Here is a 19,564-nt window from a genome sequence, read left to right as displayed (position 1 = left end):
CGCATTTTGTGCGCTATTACGCCATGGTCACACTTGTCGAAGGCTTTTGCAAAGTCTGAATATATTACATCTGCATTCTTTTTGTCTTCTAGTGCATTTAGGACCTTGTCGTAGTGATCCAATAGTTGAGACAGACACGAGCGACCTGTTCTAAACCCATGTTGCCCTGGGTTGAGTAACTGATGGGTTTCTAGATGGGTGGTGATCTTGCTTCTTAGGACCCTTTCAAAGATTTTTATGATATGGGATGTTAGTGCTATTGGTCTATAGTTCTTTGCTGTTGCTTTACTGCCCCCTTTGTGGAGTTGGGCTATGTCTGTTGTTTTTAGTAACTGTGGGACGACCCCCGTGTCCATGCTCCCTGTCCATAGGATGGAAAAGGCTCGTGATAGGGGCTTCTTGCAGTTCTTGATGAACACAGAGTTCCATGAGTCTGGCCCTGGGGCAGAGTGCATGGGCATGTCATTTATCACCTGTTCGAAGTCATTTGGCGTCAGGATAACATCGGATAGGAATAAATGGTATAAAATACCGACACAATGGAAATATAAACACAAATGCAGTATAATGTGATCCTTTATTGACAACGTTTCACCCACACAGTGGGCTTTTTCAAGTCACACACGGATCTACCTGGGGTTGGAAGGTACGAGAGTATTTATAGTCATGTTGAGGTCAGGTGGAGAATGCTGCAGCTGATGATCTACCGGGTGGGGTTATAGAGTCTTGGGTAGCTTGGCAGGGGTATTGGACAAGTTTTGAGTAGACCTTCTGCAGTGTTCTATGTTCTTATGTGGGATAGCGATGAAGAAGTTTCTTGGCGAGTGGTTCAGCTATGTTATAGAAGCCATTGTTCTGGTTGAAATTGTTGGTTGTAGAGATGAGCGATGATTCCAGGATTCTTCTGTATTGAGTGTTGTCTTCTGTGGCTATAAGTCTTGAGTTTCTGTAGTTAACTAAATGGTTGTGTGAATTGCGATGTTGTACACAGGCATTCCTTGTATCGTCAGTCCTGCTTGCATATTGGTGTTCTGAAATACGTGTTTGGAGGTCTCTTGATGTTTCGCCCACATATAATTTGTTGCAGTCATTACAAGGGATTATGTATACCCCTGCAGAGGATGGAGGCTTGTCCTGTCTACTAGCCATCGATCTCTTGTGCAGGAAAATTGATGATTCACTTGATCTTCCCATTCCAGCCAGCGATTTCATCGACCTTGTTGAACTATGTGTTGGCTTTACGTGTTTCTCTTTCGAAAATCACCTCTTTCAGCAGACTTTTGGACTACCCATGGGTTCGCCACTCAGTGCAGTCCTGGCGAACCTATACATGGAACATCTAGAAGCCGAACGTTTCTCCACCATTATTCCTTCGTCTGTCACCTGGCTCCGTTATGTTGACGACATTCTCCTCATAACTCCTAAACGCTTCAACGTTCAAGCTCTCCAAGACAAGCTCAACCAGGTCGAGCCTTCAATCCAGTTTACACTTGAAGAAGAAGTCGACAACACTCTTCCTTTCCTTGATGTTCTGCTCTGCAAAGCTGACAACGAACTTCGTTTTAAAGTCTATCGAAAACCCACCAACCAAAACGATCTTCTCCACTTCTACTCTCACCACGACACCAAAACCAAACGTGGTGTAATTATAGGCTTCTTCCTACGTGCACTCAGAATCTGCAGCAATGAGTTCCTTGAGGAAGAATGCACTATAATTGAACAAGTATTTTCTAAACTCCACTATCCTCGTCACTTCATCAGAGACTGCAGACGGCGGGCATTAAACATCTTCAACACACCCAGAGAAGACACTGCCGAGAAGAGATACATAGTCCTCCCAACCAACTCCATTGCCAAACATGTTTCCAACATCTTTGCCAAAACATCATTCCAAGTATCTACCTCCACAACCACGACCATCAAGGACATCACCAGTAGTAGACAGGACAAGCCTCCATCCTCTGCAGGGGTATACATAATCCCTTGTAATGACTGCAACAAATTATATGTGGGCGAAACATCAAGAGACCTCCAAACACGTATTTCAGAACACCAATATGCAAGCAGGACTGACGATACAAGGAATGCCTGTGTACAACATCGCAATTCACACAACCATTTAGTTAACTACAGAAACTCAAGACTTATAGCCACAGAAGACAACACTCAATACAGAAGAATCCTGGAATCATCGCTCATCTCTACAACCAACAATTTCAACCAGAACAATGGCTTCTATAACATAGCTGAACCACTCGCCAAGAAACTTCTTCATCGCTATCCCACATAAGAACATAGAACACTGCAGAAGGTCTACTCAAAACTTGTCCAATACCCCTGCCAAGCTACCCAAGACTCTATAACCCCACCCGGTAGATCATCAGCTGCAGCATTCTCCACCTGACCTCAACATGACTATAAATACTCTCGTACCTTCCAACCCCAGGTAGATCCGTGTGTGACTTGAAAAAGCCCACTGTGTGGGTGAAACGTTGTCAATAAAGGATCACATTATACTGCATTTGTGTTTATATTTCCAACATCGGATAGGCTTGTGTTAATCAAATTTTGTGGCTCTCTCATAAAAAATTCATTTTGATCTTCGGCTCTCAGTCTGGTTAGCGGCTTGCTAAAAACTGAGTCATATTGGGACTTTAGTAGCTCACTCATTTCCTTGCTGTCATCTGTGTAGGACCCATCTTGTTTAAGTAGGGGCCCAATACTGGACGTTGTTCTCGATTTTGATTTGGCATAGGAGAAGAAATACTTTGGGTTTCTTTCGATTTCATTTATGGCTTTTAGTTCTTCCCGCGATTCCTGACTCCTAAATGATTCTTTTAGCTTAAGTTCGATGCTTGCTATTTCTCTGACCAGTGTCTCCCTGCGCATTTCAGATATATTGACCTCTTTTAGCCGCTCTGTTATTCTTTTCCGTCGTCTGTAAATGGAGCGCCTGTCTCTTTCTATTTTACTTCTACTCTGCATAACGGAGATAAAACACCTCAATTACTGGGAGCGCTTGAGGTTCCTGAACCTGTATTCCCTGGAATGCAGGTGGGAGAGATACATGATTATATACACTTGGAAAATCCTAGAGGGACTAGTACCGAACTTGCACATGAAAATCACTCACTACGAAAGCAAAAGACTTGGCAGACGATGCAACATCACCCCAATGAAAAGCAGAGGTGTCACTAGCACGTTAAGAGACCATACAATAAGTGTCAAGGGCCCGAGACTGTTCAACTGCCTCCCAGCATACATAAGGGGGATTACCAACAGACCCCTGGCAGTCTTCAAGCTGGCACTGGACAAGCACCTAAAGTCGGTTCCTGACCAGCCGGGCTGTGGCTCGTACGTTGGTTTGCGTGCAGCCAGCAGTAACAGCCTGGTTGATCAGGCTCTGATCCACCAGGAGGCCTGGTCACGGGGGCGTTGACCTCCGGAACTCTCTCCAGGTAAACTCCAGGTATATCCTCCCACGCATACATAGGGTAGATACCCTCAGCCTTCACGACTACCTTCACCCCTACAGCACGCTCTAAAACACCCACCCGAACTTTATTAAGGTCCCGGACATGCAGCAACACCCGCAACACGTCTTCAGACACCCTCATCTCCGACCCTCCCCACCACATTCGCACTTCTTCATGTAAGTCATTCACGCCCCTCCCCGCTTGTCCCCTTGTCAGTGATCTGACCAGTGTTACTCTTAAGTGGGCCAATCATGTCCCTAATCTTACTTCTGTATACCTGAAAGAACCCTTTTAGGTTAGTCTTTGAATCCCTTGCAAGCTTAGCCTCATAATCCCTTTTTGCTTTTCTTATTCCTTTCTTTATTTCTCTCTTTAATTGAATATATTGATTTCTTTACTGCCGATCCCCTCTTTTGATACACCTATATATGCCTCTCTTTTGACCAATGAGATGTTTTAATCTATTGCTCATCCATTTGGGATAATTTTTGTTAGATCTAATTTCCCTGCTCGGAACAAAAGTTGTCTGGGCAGCTAGAACTATGCTCTGAAAAACGTCATATTGGCAACCAAGATCACCTACCTGACCCATAGTCAGGACATCCCAATTTAGCCCACCCAGGTAATTTTTCAGTCTCATGAAGTCGGCCACGCGAAAATCTGGGACAGAGATTTGATTGCAGTTATCTGGGTAATTCCATGATATATTGAAACTAAGTGATTTGTGATCACTTTCCCCAAGCTCATCATTAACCTCAAGATTATTAGTGAATCTTTGTTGGCGAGAACCAAGTCAAGCAGATTGTTTCCTCTAGTTTACCTGGAGTTTACCTGGAGAGAGTTTCGGGGGTCAACGCCCCCGCGGCCCGGTCTGTGACCAGGCCTCCTGGTGGATCAGCGCCTGATCAACCAGGCTGTTGCTGCTGGCTGCACGCAAACCAACGTACGAGCCACAGCCCGGCTGATCAGGAACTGACTTTAGGTGCTTGTCCAGTGCCAGCTTGAAGACTGCCAGGGGTCTGTTGGTAATCCCCCTTATGTGTGCTGGGAGGCAGTTGAACAGTCTTGGGCCCCTGACACTTATTGTATGGTCTCTTAACGTGCTAGTGACACCCCTGCTTTTCATTGGGGGGATGGTGCATCGTCTGCCAAGTCTTTTGCTTTCGTAGTGAGTGATTTTCGTGTGCAAGTTCGGTACTAGTCCCTCTAGGATTTTCCAGGTGTATATAATCATGTATCTCTCCCTCCTGGGTTTAGAAACCTCAAGCGCTCCCAGTAATTGAGGTGTTTTATCTCCGTTATGCGCGCCGTGAAAGTTCTCTGTACATTTTCTAGGTCGGCAATTTCACCTGCCTTGAAAGGTGCTGTTAGAGTGCAGCAATATTCCAGCCTAGATAGAACAAGTGACCTGAAGAGTATCATCATGGGCTTGGCCTCCCTAGTTTTGAAGGTTCTCATTATCCATCCTGTCATTTTTCTAGCAGATGCGATTGATACAATGTTATGGTCCTTGAAGGTGAGATCCTCCGACATAATCACTCCCAGGTCTTTGACGTTGGTGTTTCGCTCTATTTTGTGGCCAGAATTTGTTTTGTACTCTGATGAAGATTTAATTTCCTCATGTTTACCATATCTGAGTAATTGAAATTTCTCATCGTTGAACTTCATATTGTTTTCTGCAGCCCACTGAAAGATTTGGTTGATGTCCGCCTGGAGCCTTGCAGTGTCTGCAATGGAAGACACTGTCATGCAGATTCGGGTGTCATCTGCAAAGGATAACACGGTGCTGTGGCTGACATCCTTGTCTATGTCGGATATGAGGATGAGGAACAAGATGGGAGCTAGTACTGTGCCTTGTGGAACAGAGCTTTTCACCGTAGCTGCCTCGGACTTTACTCTGTTGACGACTACTCTCTGTGTTCTGTTAGTGAGGAAATTATAGATCCATCGACCGACTTTTCCTGTTATTCCTTTAGCGCGCATTTTGTGCGCTATTACGCCATGGTCACACTTGTCGAAGGCTTTTGCAAAGTCTGTATATATTACATCTGCATTCTTTTTGTCTTCTAGTGCATTTAGGACCTTGTCGTAGTGATCCAGTAGTTGAGACAGACAGGAGCGACCTGTTCTAAACCCATGTTGCCCTGGGTTGTGTAACTGATGGGTTTCTAGATGGGTGGTGATCTTGCTTCTTAGGACCCTTTCAAAGATTTTTATGATATGGGATGTTAGTGCTATTGGTCTGTAGTTCTTTGCTGTTGCTTTACTGCCCCCTTTGTGGAGTTGGTTCTGTCACAACCTGTTCTAAAAAGCAATCCTGAACAGTATCAAGAAAGTCACTAGACTCAAGATTTCCTGTCATATTGTTCCAATCAATTTGTCTAAAGTTAAAATCTCCCATTATCACAACATTTTCATATCTAGATGCCTTATGAATTTCATCCCATAACAGCTTACTGCACTCCCTAAAAAGTTTTGGGGGCCTATAAATCACACCCAAAATTAATTTGTCACGTCCCTCGAGAAACTGTAGCCAAAGAGATTCTGTGTTCGATGTTTCTAATATCATATCATGTCTAAGACAACAGTTTAAATTTTCTCTGACATACATCGCCACCCCACCTCCCTTCCTGTTGACCCTGTCAGTGTGGAATAGTTTATAACCCTGTATGTTGCATTCAGAAGGCATTTCTCTATCTTTCAGGTTGAACCAGGTCTCTGTTATACCAATAATATCTATATTACCTACACTTGCAAGTAATCTTATCTCATCTATCTTATTTCTTAGACTCCTACTATTTGTATAGTAAACCTTAAGGGAGCTAGTCACTCGTTGCCCTCTACTATCTCTCTTTGTTTGCTGATTTGCCATTACTAGCAACTTTATTTTGAATATTGTCTTTTAAACATATCCCTGAGGTATCCCGGTAATAACTGCTGTTTTTAACCCTAATGCTGCAGCCTGATTGTTTCCCACAAACACCCATACCTCTATAATCTATCAGTTTAAATTTCTAGACAAGTCATCAATTACCCTCTCAATTGAATTGGCTAATGCAACCACTCCATCCCCAGAGAGATGAACCCCATCCCTTGCATACATATCACGTTTGTCAAAGAATAGGTCCCAGTTATCAATGAATGGGATTGCAAGTTCCTTGCAGTACCTGTCTAGCAAGAAGTTTATACCAATTGCCCTAGACATCCATTCACTGCCCACCCCCTTTCTAAGCAAGATGCTACATATGACTGGGATCCCTCCCTTAGACCTAACTACTTCTATGGCTGACCTGTACTTATCCAGCAGCTCCTCTCTCCTGCCCTTCCCAATGTCATTACCACCAGCACTAAGGCAGATAACGGGCTTGTTCCCATTACCTTCCATAATATTATACACTTGACTCTTAACCGTAAATCAATCAACCCCAATCCGTCTCTGTTGACCGGTAGGGTAACCACACTCCTACTCAACCATTCACATCCAGAACCCCAAAGAAAATGGAAAACCCTCCTTAACAGCCTCGTAACATCTGGACCTGCTAACGGATATACTGGTGCCACGTGCCAGACTTTACTATATAACAACACATTCACAACAATCGCACGCTGATGTACTGTCAAATGAGTTGGTCTCAACCCATCCAAGTGCCCCACCACTCGATCCACAACAAGTCCAGAATTAACCATCCTCGCCTCTCTCGCACTACCCATATACACTATCCCACACACTTTTATCCTGTCCATCATATTCCAACGTACATTCCATCCCAACTCTCTCTCCCCACCCAATCTCCTAAGACCAGTAATTTTGATTTCCCCACATTAAGAGTGGAATGCCGTCTCCTGTCTATTTAGTTAGTTTAATATGTTTATTATGCACCCCATACCCATCCTGTGGGCGGTAGTCAAAAGATTACAGAGGTACAAAATTGGTCCAGGGACTGGACTCCAAAGTTTTGATAGCTGAGCAAGTTACAAAAGTAATGAACTAGACCTGGTTACAATCATGACCAAGTTACAAAGGTAATGAGCTCCAGGTAGAGCTGGTCACTCATGACAAGTTACAAAGGTAATGAACTAGATTGGTCACAATCATGACAAGTTATAAAGGTAATGAGCTCCAGGAAGAGCTGGTCACAATCATGACAAGTTACAAAGGTAATGAATCATAAACACGCCCATACATGGTTACAATCATGAACAAATTACAGAGTAATGAGCAGTTAACAAACATTCTAGGGAATTTATCCATTTCCCCAACAACAGATGTTAGGTGCCTGTCCCTCCTCGGCAGGACAGCCAGACAGCCATTGCAAACAGCAGCAAGGTTGCGAAAGGATCTGCTACATGCAGGAGCACCACCGACCCTCCCTAAGAGGTCCAAGAGGTCAGTGACTCCGCTAGCAGCCCGAGAGAGAGCTGCCCTAAGGACGCGTCAACGTCCTGGTGGACGCCAATTTGATTGCAGATCCCAGGCCCTCTGTTAGTTTAATATGTTTATTATGCACCCCATACCCATCCTGTGGGCGGTAGTCAAAAGGTTACAGAGGTACATAATTGGTCCAAGGACTGGACTCCAAAGTTTTGATAGCTGAGCAAGTTACAGAGGTAATGAATTCACAATTTACAAAGGTAATGAACTCACAATTTACAAAGGTAATGAACTCCAGGTAGGTCTAGTCACAATCATGACAAGTTACAAAGGTATTTACAGATTACAGAGGTACATAATGGGTCCAGGGACTGGGCCCCAAAGTTTTGATAGCTGAACTAGGTACAAGGTAATGAACTCACAAGTTACAAAGGTAATGAATCCTGTAAGAATGGTTACTTACGTTTATACATGGCTACAATCATGAACAAATTATAGTGTACTGAGCAATTCACACTTCCACACCCGGTCACAACTGTAGTGAGTTATTGGTGCAAATATTGATTGAACATTAAAATGGTATAAAATACCGACAGGTTGTTAGGTAAGACACATATGCAACAGTTAGGTATCTTTATTATGAAACGTTTCGCCTACACAGTAGGCTTCTTCAGTCAAGTACAGAAAAGTTGATAGAAGCAGAAGATACTTGAAGACGATGTAATCAGTCCATCACCCTTAAAGTTTGAGGTGGTCAGTCCCTCAGTCTGGAGAAGAGCATTGTTCCATAGTATGAAACAATATTGTTTCATACTATGGAACAATGCTCTTCTCCAGACTGAGGGACTGACCACCTCAAAACTTTAAGGGTGATGGACTGATTACATCGTCTTCAAGTATCTTCTGCTTCTATCTACTTTTCTGTACTTGACTGAAGAAGCCTACTGTGTAGGCGAAACGTTTCATAATAAAGATACCTAACTGTTGCATATGTGTCTTACCTAACAAATATTGATTGTTGAGACACACACACACACACACACACACACACACACACACACACACACACACACACACACACACACATAAACACACACATAAACACACACACACACACACACACACACACACACAAACACACACACACACACACACACACACACACACACACACACACACACACACACACACGGGAACAGTCTATAGTTTAAGGCGAGGTATGATAGAGCTCATGGAGCAGGGAGAGAGAGGACCTAGTAGCAATCAGCGAAGAGGCGGGGCCAGGAGCTGTGACTCGACCCCTGTAACCACAAATAGGTGAGTACAAATAGGTGAGTACACAGGAGCTTGGACTCGACCCCTGCAATCTCAACTAGGTGAGTGCACACACACACACACACACACACACACACACACACACACACACACACACACACACACACACACACACACACATGCACACATGTGATAATGCTTTATTTACAGCTAGCAAAGTCAGGGTATTTCTCCAGAATGGTCTGCAATATACCACTGTGGATAAAGTACTTTGCCATTTCTTGAACATTTATGAGCGAGTTGTTTCTAAATTCATTAATTTTATCACACTCCAGTACATAATGACGCAGGGTGTGACAATAGTCCATCTGCCAAAGTTTACATTTCTGGTGGTGGTGATTTAACCTGCCATAGATACTTGTAACCCAGCCGGAGCCGGGCAGTAGTGACATCCAAGAGTCTGCTTATTTTGTTGGATGCACCATAGACATGTGGCTCCTCCTGCATGATAGAATGATGATAGATGGACTCACTGGTGTCAATCTCCCTGAGCCTTAAGTCCATAAAATTCAGTTGAAGTTCTTTTCGTATTATTGTTCTCAAACTACTACCTGACAAGCCAAGATTGTAATCTACTCTCTCTTTGAAAGCATACAGCTTAGCCAATTTATCAGTTCTATCATGCATCTGAAGACCAATGTGAGATGGAATCCACAGCATGTGCACTCTGACTCCACTGTCCACAATCCTACCATACCTGTGTCTGGCTTCTGACACAAGCATGCCACAATTTATGCTTAATGAGTTGAGAGCATTTATGGATGACAGAGAATCAGTTACAATTAAACTGTCAATCTTTGATACATAGATGCATTTCAGTGCAAGGAGTATGGCAAACAGTTCTGTCTGAAGGGTAGAGGCCCAATTATTGATTCCGACACATTTCCTTACACCTGTTGTCCTGTTCACCTAGCAGCAAATAGGTACCTGGGTGTTAGTCGACTGGTGTGGGTCGCATCCTGGGGGACAAGATTAAGGACCCCAATGGAAATAAGTTAGACAGTCCTTGATGGCGCACTGACTTTCTTGGGTTATCCTGGGTGGCTAACCCTCCGGGGTTAAAAATCCGAACGAAATCTTATCTTATCTCTCTTATCTCTTGCTCCAATTTCTTTAAGAGAGCCATCACTCTGTACGACAACAGCAGCACTACCAGCTGCACCAGTGGATTGGTGAACAGAACCATCAGCGTAAATAGTTTGCGAGAGTGTGTGCTGTGTGACTAAGTTATCAATACAGCTTAAGGCCTCATGTTTGGCTTCAAGGCGAAGTTTTGGTTGTGATTTAAGAAGTAGTTTGGGGGGAAATGGAGGAATGGTAGTTTGGAATGGGGTAATATTCCATGGAGCGGAGAAGTGCCGCTGTTGCCGTACTTGACATAGATCATGTATCTGATTCATGCGGAGGTCGGTTCCAGTTTTTTCGATCCATCTGGAGGAGTGGTCACCAGTGCTGAGGAAAGTTTGGAGGGCTTCTGTGCAGGGGTTTGAATGAGCTTGCCTGAGCATATTAACCCCAATTAGGATATTTCTTTCAGTAACACGATCTCTGATGCTTGGAATATCAAGTTCTTTTTGCATATTTAAAATTTTGGCAGTACGAGGGCATCCTAAAATGATCCTCATTGCTTCGTTCTGCAGTTTTTCCAGCCCTCCAAGCTTCCAGTCAGACACAAGAGCAAGTAGTGGCGCAGCATAATCAACCAATGATCTAATATAAGCAAGATACATCATTTTCACAATTTTAACATTAGCACCATACCTGGGGTGAAGCCCTGCTACAACTCTAAGTGCTCTTAGTCGTTCTTTGTATTGGCGACAAAGTCTTGTTACAACAGGTCCAAGTAGTGGAACCTCAAAACCTAGATACCTGTATCTGCTTACATATTCTAGAAGAGACCCATCATGCAATTGGATCTGACGAACTGTGCCTCTCTGTCGAGGAGGACGCCTATTGAGTATCTTTGTTTTATCAGTAGAGAGTATCAACCCCAGGTCCTGACACGAGGCTAGTACATGATTAAGAATGTTTTGGGTGTTGGAGAATCCGGTGGTGTGAATCAATATATCATCAGCAAAACTAATCACATAATGATGGGGCTGACTAGGCATAGCATTAAGTAATGCATTAATTAGAATATTGAACAGTGTGGGACTGAGCACACCTCCCTGTGGGGTTCCTAATTCAAAGTCTTTAGTTACACTTCTATGTCCCTGGAACAACACAGACGATTTTCTGTTGGACAGGTAGCCTTTAATCCAGCGGAGAAGCCATCCTCCAACATCCATTCTGGCAAGTTCACTAATGATTACATGTCGGTTGGCTACATCGAAAGCGGATTTAAGGTCAAGGAAGGTAGTGTATAAGCTGTCAGTGTGCAGGGTGAGAAAGGTGGCTATGCAATGATGCACGCTCCTTCCATGCATGAAACCATGTAACCGGGGAGACAAAAATTGTTTGATTCTGTACATGAGACGATTAAGAATCATTCTCTCAAATGTTTTACACAAGCAGCTAGTAAGAGATATTGGCCGAAATGCATTTTGTTGATTGGGCTTAGGAATTGGAATGATGAGGCTGCTGGTCCAAGATTGAGGGAGCTCCCCAGTTACATAGCTCATGTCCTGTCTATCACACAAGACTATTGTTCATACTAATAGGTATCAGTATGTCACCATTAAAGACACATCATCAACAACACAGCCACTTGATACTGGAGTTCCGCAGGGAAGTGTCCTTGGTCCCCTGCTCTTCCTCATATACATCAGTGATCTTCCAAACGTATCTCAACACCTGAACCCCATTCTCTTTGCTGACGACACGACTTATGTCATCTCTCACCCTAATCTTGCCACCCTCAACACCATTGTTAATGAGGAGCTGATCAAAATATCGACTTGGATGACAGCCAATAAACTTACGCTTAACACTGACAAAACCTACTACATTATATTTGGTAGCAGAGCAGGAGATGCGCAAATTAACATTAAGATCGACAACACTCTAATTGCCAGGCATAATGAGGGCAAATTCCTAGGCCTATACCTCGACAACAATCTGAACTTCAGCACCCATATCCAACACATAACCAAAAAAGTATCCAAAACGGTTGGGATCCTCTCCATGATACGATACTACGTGCCGCAAACTGCCCTTCTCACACTATACCATTCACTTATATATCCATACCTTACCTATGCTATCTGTGCTTTGGGTTCAACTGCAGCAACACACCTAAAGCCAATAATAACCCAACAAAAAGCCGCAGTAAGAATAATCACTAAATCCCATCCCTGGCAACACACCCCCCCACTCTTCATAGATCTAAACTTACTCCCTGTTCAGTACATCCACACTTACTACTGTGCAATCTACATCTACAGGACCTTATATTCCAATATTAACCTTGACCTAAAACGCTTTCTTGATAGCTGTGACAGAACCCACAGGCACAACACCAGACACAAACATCTCTATGACATTCCCCGTGTCCGACTAAACCTTTACAAAAATTCAATGTATGTCAAAGGCCCTAGAATCTGGAACACCGTACCTGAAAATTCTAAAACTGCAGACACATTCATCACCTTCAAAACTACCATCAGAAAACATCTTATCTCCCTGATATACCCTGTCAACTAATTACACGAATACCACCTGGTGGTTAACACTTACACTCACTCATCCATTTGACCATAAACAGAAATATCAATCTCAGTCTCAAAATAATGAATCTTAACTAGTCATAAGTTGGCCTATGATACTCCAATACTGAAACTATGTATATTGCCAAAACAAAAGCATTCACATTGCTAAACTCACAAACTAGTATTTAGTCACTTAGCCATAATATCAACTTTCCTCATAATTTTGTAATATTTTAAACTTAAGATTTAATCTAAGTCTGCTCGAAATGCCTAGCCATGCTAGGTGTTCTAGTGGTACACTGTAATTATTATTTTACTACATGTAAACCACACAATAACCAAATTCTGTAAACTTAGCATTGTAATCCTTATAGAGAATAAACTTTAAATTGAATATGCAGTCTCCACTACTATGATCGAGCCTCAACGTGTCATGCTTGTCTACGCTATCCTGTCTCTACACTGATGTACATAACCACAAGTATGCAGAGATATGATATGCTGTGTATTGCCCTAGTACCAGGGGCATATCTTAGTGAAATAGACACTGTGAAATTATAGAAGTGCTTGGCACAAGAGTGACTCTGGAGTTTACCTGGAGAGAGTTCCGGGGGTCAATGCCCCTGCAGCCCGGTCTGTGACCAGGCCTCCTGGTGGATCAGAGCCTGATCAACCAGGCTGTTACTGCTGGCTGCACGCAAACTAACGTACGAGCCACAGCCCAGCTGGTCAGGTACCGACTTTAGGTGCTTGTCCAGTGCCAGCTTGAAGACTGCCAGGGGTCTATTGATTTATTTTTATATTAAATTGTATTATTAAAGTGACATGAGTTATAAGAGTTATGTGAAAGACATTAACGGAATTCCTAGTGCGACCGTTTGTCGTGTTGGGGGGGGGTGTATTGCGACCCCTGAATGAGTTACAATGTATATTATGTATATTACCTTTTCATATAATTTTATATTGCTTATATTTGCTTATATTTGCTTTTTCACCCTGAAATGTGTACCTCTTCAGTACAGGAAAGACTGTGCTATAACTTAAATTGCCAGGCATACCATCTAAAGGGGACAAAAAGATACAAAACATCCAGGCCATGGGAAAACCTGGGTAGCCACAGCCACTCAAGAGGGAGAGGTTTTTTAGTGCCAGGAAGGAAAAAAAACTGGCAGGAAATGGCAGAAATCGTACACCAAATCCAGTCATTCCTGGAGTGGAACCACAGTCGATGGCCTCCACTCCAAACCAACAGATACAGATACTAATGCCGGAAAAAAAATCCCCCCCCCAGTACCAACAATACCACCAGTCCGATAACATTCTTCTTTGCAAATATACAGGGTCTAAAGCCAGCAACAAACAACAAAATACCTTTCATCCGTGGACTGCTTGCAGAGGCAAAGGCAATGTTCGCGGCTTTCACTGAGACCCACATAAAGGATCACTTGGACAACGAAATATGGATCTCAGGTTACAACCTATACAGATGTGACAGAGTGAACAGGCAAAAGGGGGGGGTTGGCCTGTACATTGCAGAGTCACTTGTTTGCACAGAACTGCTTAATGCCTCAAATGACGTACTGGAAGTTTTAGCAGTAAAGGTCGAGAACCAAAACCTAGTCATTGTGGTAGTCTACAAGCCTCCGGGTGCAACATCCCAGCAATTCCAGGAACAGCTGTTAAAAATTGACCACTGTCTGGAAAATCTTCCAGCTCCTGCACCCAACATCTTGCTCCTGGGGGATTTCAACTTAAGGCACCTAAAATGGAGGAATATAGCAAATAATATTGTTGCAGTAATAACACCAGGAGGCAGCTCTGATGAAAACTCACACTCACACGAGCTTTTAAATCTCTGCACAAAATTCAATTTAAACCAGCAAATAATAGAGCCTACTAGACTGGAGAATACACTAGACCTCATCTTCACTAACAATGATGATCTGATAAGAAATGTCACCATATCAAAAACAATATACTCAGATCACAACATAATTGAGGTTCAGACATGTATGCGTGGAGCCCCAGACAGACAAAATGAGACTAGTCACGAGGGAGCATTCACCAAATTCAACTTCAATAACAAAAACATGAAGTGGGACCAAGTAAACCAAGTCCTAACCGATATAAGCTGGGAAGATATACTAAGCAACACAGACCCAAACTTATGCCTAGAACAGATTAACTCGGTGGCACTCGATGTATGCACAAGGCTTATTCCTCTAAGAAAAAGGAGGAGTAGATGTAAAATAGAAAGAGACAGGCGCTCCCTTTACAGGCGACGGAAAAGAATAACAGAGCGGCTAAAAGAGGTCAATATATCTGAAATGCGCAGGGAGACACTGGTCAGAGAAATAGCAAGCATCGAACTTAAGCTAAAAGAATCCTTTAGGAGTCAGGAATCGCGGGAAGAACTAAAAGCCATAAATGAAATCGAAAGAAACCCAAAGTATTTCTTCTCCTATGCCAAATCAAAATCGAGAACAACGTCCAGTATTGGGCCCCTACTTAAACAAGATGGGTCCTACACAGATGACAGCAAGGAAATGAGTGAGCTACTCAAGTCCCAATATGACTCAGTTTTTAGCAAGCCGCTAACCAGACTGAGAGTCGAAGATCAAAATGAATTTTTTATGAGAGAGCCACAAAATTTGATTAACACAAGCCTATCCGATGTTATCCTGACGCCAAATGACTTCGAACAGGCGATAAATGACATGCCCATGCACTCTGCCCCAGGGCCAGACTCATGGAACTCTGTGTTCATCAAGAACTGCAAGAAGCCCCTATCACGAGCCTTTTCCATCCTATGGAGAGGGAGCATGGACACGGGGGTCGTCCCTCAGTTACTAAAAACAACAGACATAGCCCCACTCCACAAAGGGGGCAGTAAAGCAACAGCAAAGAACTACAGACCAATAGCACTAACATCCCATATTATAAAAATCTTTGAAAGGGTCCTAAGAAGCAAGATCACCACCCATCTAGAAACCCATCAGTTACACAACCCAGGGCAACATGGGTTTAGAACACGTCGCTCCTGTCTGTCTCAACTACTGGATCACTACGACAAGGTCCTAAATGCACTAGAAGACAAAAAGAATGCAGATGTAATATATACAGACTTTGCAAAAGCCTTCGACAAGTGTGACCATGGCATAATAGCGCACAAAATGCGCGCTAAAGGAATAACAGGAAAAGTCGGTCGATGGATCTATAATTTCCTCACTAACAGAACACAGAGAGTAGTCGTCAACAGAGTAAAGTCCGAGGCAGCTACGGTGAAAAGCTCTGTTCCACAAGGCACAGTACTAGCTCCCATCTTGTTCCTCATCCTCATATCCGACATAGACAAGGATGTCAGCCACAGCACCGTGTCTTCCTTTGCAGATGACACCCGAATCTGCATGACAGTGTCTTCCATTGCAGACACTGCAAGGCTCCAGGCGGACATCAACCAAATCTTTCAGTGGGCTGCAGAAAACAATATGAAGTTCAACGATGAGAAATTTCAATTACTCAGATATGGTAAACATGAGGAAATTAAATCTTCATCAGAGTACAAAATAAATTCTGGCCACAAAATAGAGCGAAACACCAACGTCAAAGACCTGGGAGTGATTATGTCGGAGGATCTCACCTTCAAGGACCATAACATTGTATCAATCGCATCTGCTAGAAAAATGACAGGATGGATAATGAGAACCTTCAAAACTAGGGAGGCCAAGCCCATGATGACACTCTTCAGGTCACTTGTTCTATCTAGGCTGGAATATTGCTGCACTCTAACAGCACCTTTCAAGGCAGGTGAAATTGCCGACCTAGAAAATGTACAGAGAACTTTCACGGCGCGCATAACGGAGATAAAACACCTCAATTACTGGGAGCGCTTGAGGTTTCTAAACCTGTATTCCCTGGAACGCAGGAGGGAGAGATACATGATTATATACACCTGGAAAATCCTAGAGGGACTAGTACCGAACTTGCACACGAAAATCACTCACTACGAAAGCAAAAGACTTGGCAGACGATGCACCATCCCCCCAATGAAAAGCAGGGGTGTCACTAGCACGTTAAGAGACCATACAATAAGTGTCAGGGGCCCGAGACTGTTCAACTGCCTCCCAGCACACATAAGGGGGATTACCAACAGACCCCTGGCAGTCTTCAAGCTGGCACTGGACAAGCACCTAAAGTCAGTTCCTGATCAGCCGGGCTGTGGCTCATACATTGGTTTGCGTGCAGCCAGCAGCAACAGCCTGGTTGATCAGGCGCTGATCCACCAGGAGGCCTGGTCACAGACCGGGCCGCGGGGGCGTTGACCCCCGAAACTCTCTCCAGGTAAACTCCAGGTAATAGCTGAATCGTAAAATATTGCTTTATATTTTTATTTGACTTAGTTATATTGTTAGGTAGGATGTAACATTTATATATTATTATTATGTGCTCATAGTTCAAGTCTTGATTGTCTAACTACTGTAATTATCGCTCGTGGCTCGTTACTCTGCCGGCTTCTCGGTGTTGCTGGGCAGCAACTGTCCACGGAGCAGTCACGTGATAGAGGGGGGTGTTCACACCTCGCCTGGAGTAGTCAGTCTGGACTAGACTCTCTTAGTGGTTAGACGTTCTCCTGGAAAGAAGCCCCACATACCTCTCTCTTGTGGGCCCTTGTTGGAAGATCGTCTCTGTTGCTTTCTTGTTGTTGGTTCTGTAGAATTCTGTTCACAGAACATTGTCTAGGCTTAGTGATTTTCGACGTTGTACTGAGGTTGTGTGTCACATAGACACTCTGAGCAACTCAGGTCCTGAGCTGTAGCTTCTGACCTAACTTGTACTGGTATCTGTGTACTGTCACAGTCAGGGATTTTCTTATGCTGAACTTAGATTCAGTAGTATGGGAGTTTTGTGACTTTTGTGGAGGATCTGCAGATGGTCTCTACTTTGTGTCGTTATATTATCTCCTTGTTCCTGATTCTGTGTCGCAGTTGCTTGTTATATTGTTGTTCGGTTTATCAGGCATTTTATTGTTCAAGCAAGCTGTTCTGATTGCCAGGTGGTCAAGAAGTTAGATAATGTGAGGACTTAGTCACTAGTTAAGTCTAGTTGAGTTTTGAGACATAGCAAACTACTTAGAGCACTTACACACATACACACAAACTTACTTGTACATATTTGTAATATCTTATTAAATGTTAATGTACCAGACGGTATTTAAGACGTATAAATGTGATATGTGCCTTCAACACAATATTTCTGTACACGAGAGAAGTGATTATTCTTATTTTGTTTACATTACTTTAATTTAATTTGATAATATACTCATAGACATCTTTATTAATAAACTTATTAAATTTTAATTTCTTTAGTTAGTAACCTAACAGTTGTAATCCTGAAGCACTAATAATTATTATTGAATTTTAATGGATAATTGGACCAGGATAATGACTACTTGTTACAAAAACCCAGTAACAGGCTGAATGCTAGATGGGCAGTCCTTTCTAGTATTCACTGGAGATCTCTATGCTTATTAGAAATCGCATTTTTTGTAACAGTTACCGAGGGAAGAGATCGCAAATAATAAATCAAAACATCATGCACAAACTCATTCTTCACCCGTACATCACGCTCCGCCGGCGCATACACACAAACCACTGCCAGTCGCTCACCCCTCCACCATCCATCTACCAGGAGTACCCTACCCTCCTCCCCTCCCTCACATCTAATTACAACAAACGGGCTCGTCTCTTGAATCAGGATCCCAACCCCACCCTTCAAACGTTCCGAATATGCCACAAGCACGCGATATCCAGCCACATTCAAATCCCGACCAACCTTAAAATTATGCTCCTGCACAAACACAATATCTATGGCATAATGCCTCAAAAAAAACCTGGAGCCACAAACGCTTCACATCCGCACACATCCCATTTACATTTACAGTCATACACCTGAAACCTTCATGAAGGGTTTTACATGCTGCCCTGGAACTCCTTTCATAGGCACATTACCAGCCTTCCTACTTTTCCCACCATGCTCTCTACTGTGAGTGCGATTCTCCCCCAGTCAAACACCTGACCAGACACACCTGTGGTGCCTCCACTCACCACGTCAGCCCACGATTTCTTCCCCAGCCTCTGCGCCAGGGTCAAGACATCATCAGAATCAGAGTGCATTGCCGCCCTCTTTCGCCGAACACTCTCTGCATCCATGTTCTGGTCGGGAGATGCCTCACAATGTACCTCCGCCGCCACCTCGACCACGGTCACCACTCCTGTAGAAGTGGCACTCACAGTCAGCTGACTGCCTATCCTTTCATCATCGCGCTCCTCTGCTCCTTCCACCGATTGTACATCATCCCCAGCTCTTGTCTCTAAAAACCTGTCCATCAACTGCTCTAAAACCATATCCTCCACTCATTCCTTGCCACTCAGCTTGGTCTCCCCTTCCACCAAAGCGGAGACCACTGAGCCTACAAGCACTGATGGGCTCGACCCCATCGTCGGGAACTCTCTCTCCACCTTCTCACTCCAAGAACTATGGCTATTTACAGGTGTCCCGCTGACAGGCCCCCCCATCGGGTCAGGCCCTTGCTTCCTCCCTTTGTCTGCATCCTGTCGTCGCTGCTGCCTCCCACACTGGGTTGCCATATGGTCATAAGCACCACATAGCCTGCAAGTCTTGCGCTGCCATGCATAATACCTGGAGTTTACCTGGAGAGAGTTCCGGGGGTCAAC

General features: G+C 43.7%; 1 protein-coding gene across 1 annotated transcript in view; it reads right to left on the bottom strand.

The window, feature by feature from the left end:
- The window catches only part of LOC138851308 (uncharacterized), a 37,916-nt gene extending 18,682 nt beyond the window's left edge, over positions 1-19,234 (bottom strand). The window contains exon 1 of the mRNA XM_070080306.1: positions 18,935-19,234. Coding sequence (XP_069936407.1) covers positions 18,935-19,234 — 300 coding nt within the window. The remainder of the gene's footprint in view (positions 1-18,934) is intronic.
- Positions 19,235-19,564: the final 330 nt, after the last annotated feature.

This window comes from Cherax quadricarinatus, unplaced genomic scaffold, assembly GCF_038502225.1.
Source record: "Cherax quadricarinatus isolate ZL_2023a unplaced genomic scaffold, ASM3850222v1 Contig299, whole genome shotgun sequence".
Lineage (NCBI taxonomy): Eukaryota > Metazoa > Arthropoda > Malacostraca > Decapoda > Parastacidae > Cherax > Cherax quadricarinatus.
This window is presented reverse-complemented; position numbering and strand designations above follow the sequence as displayed.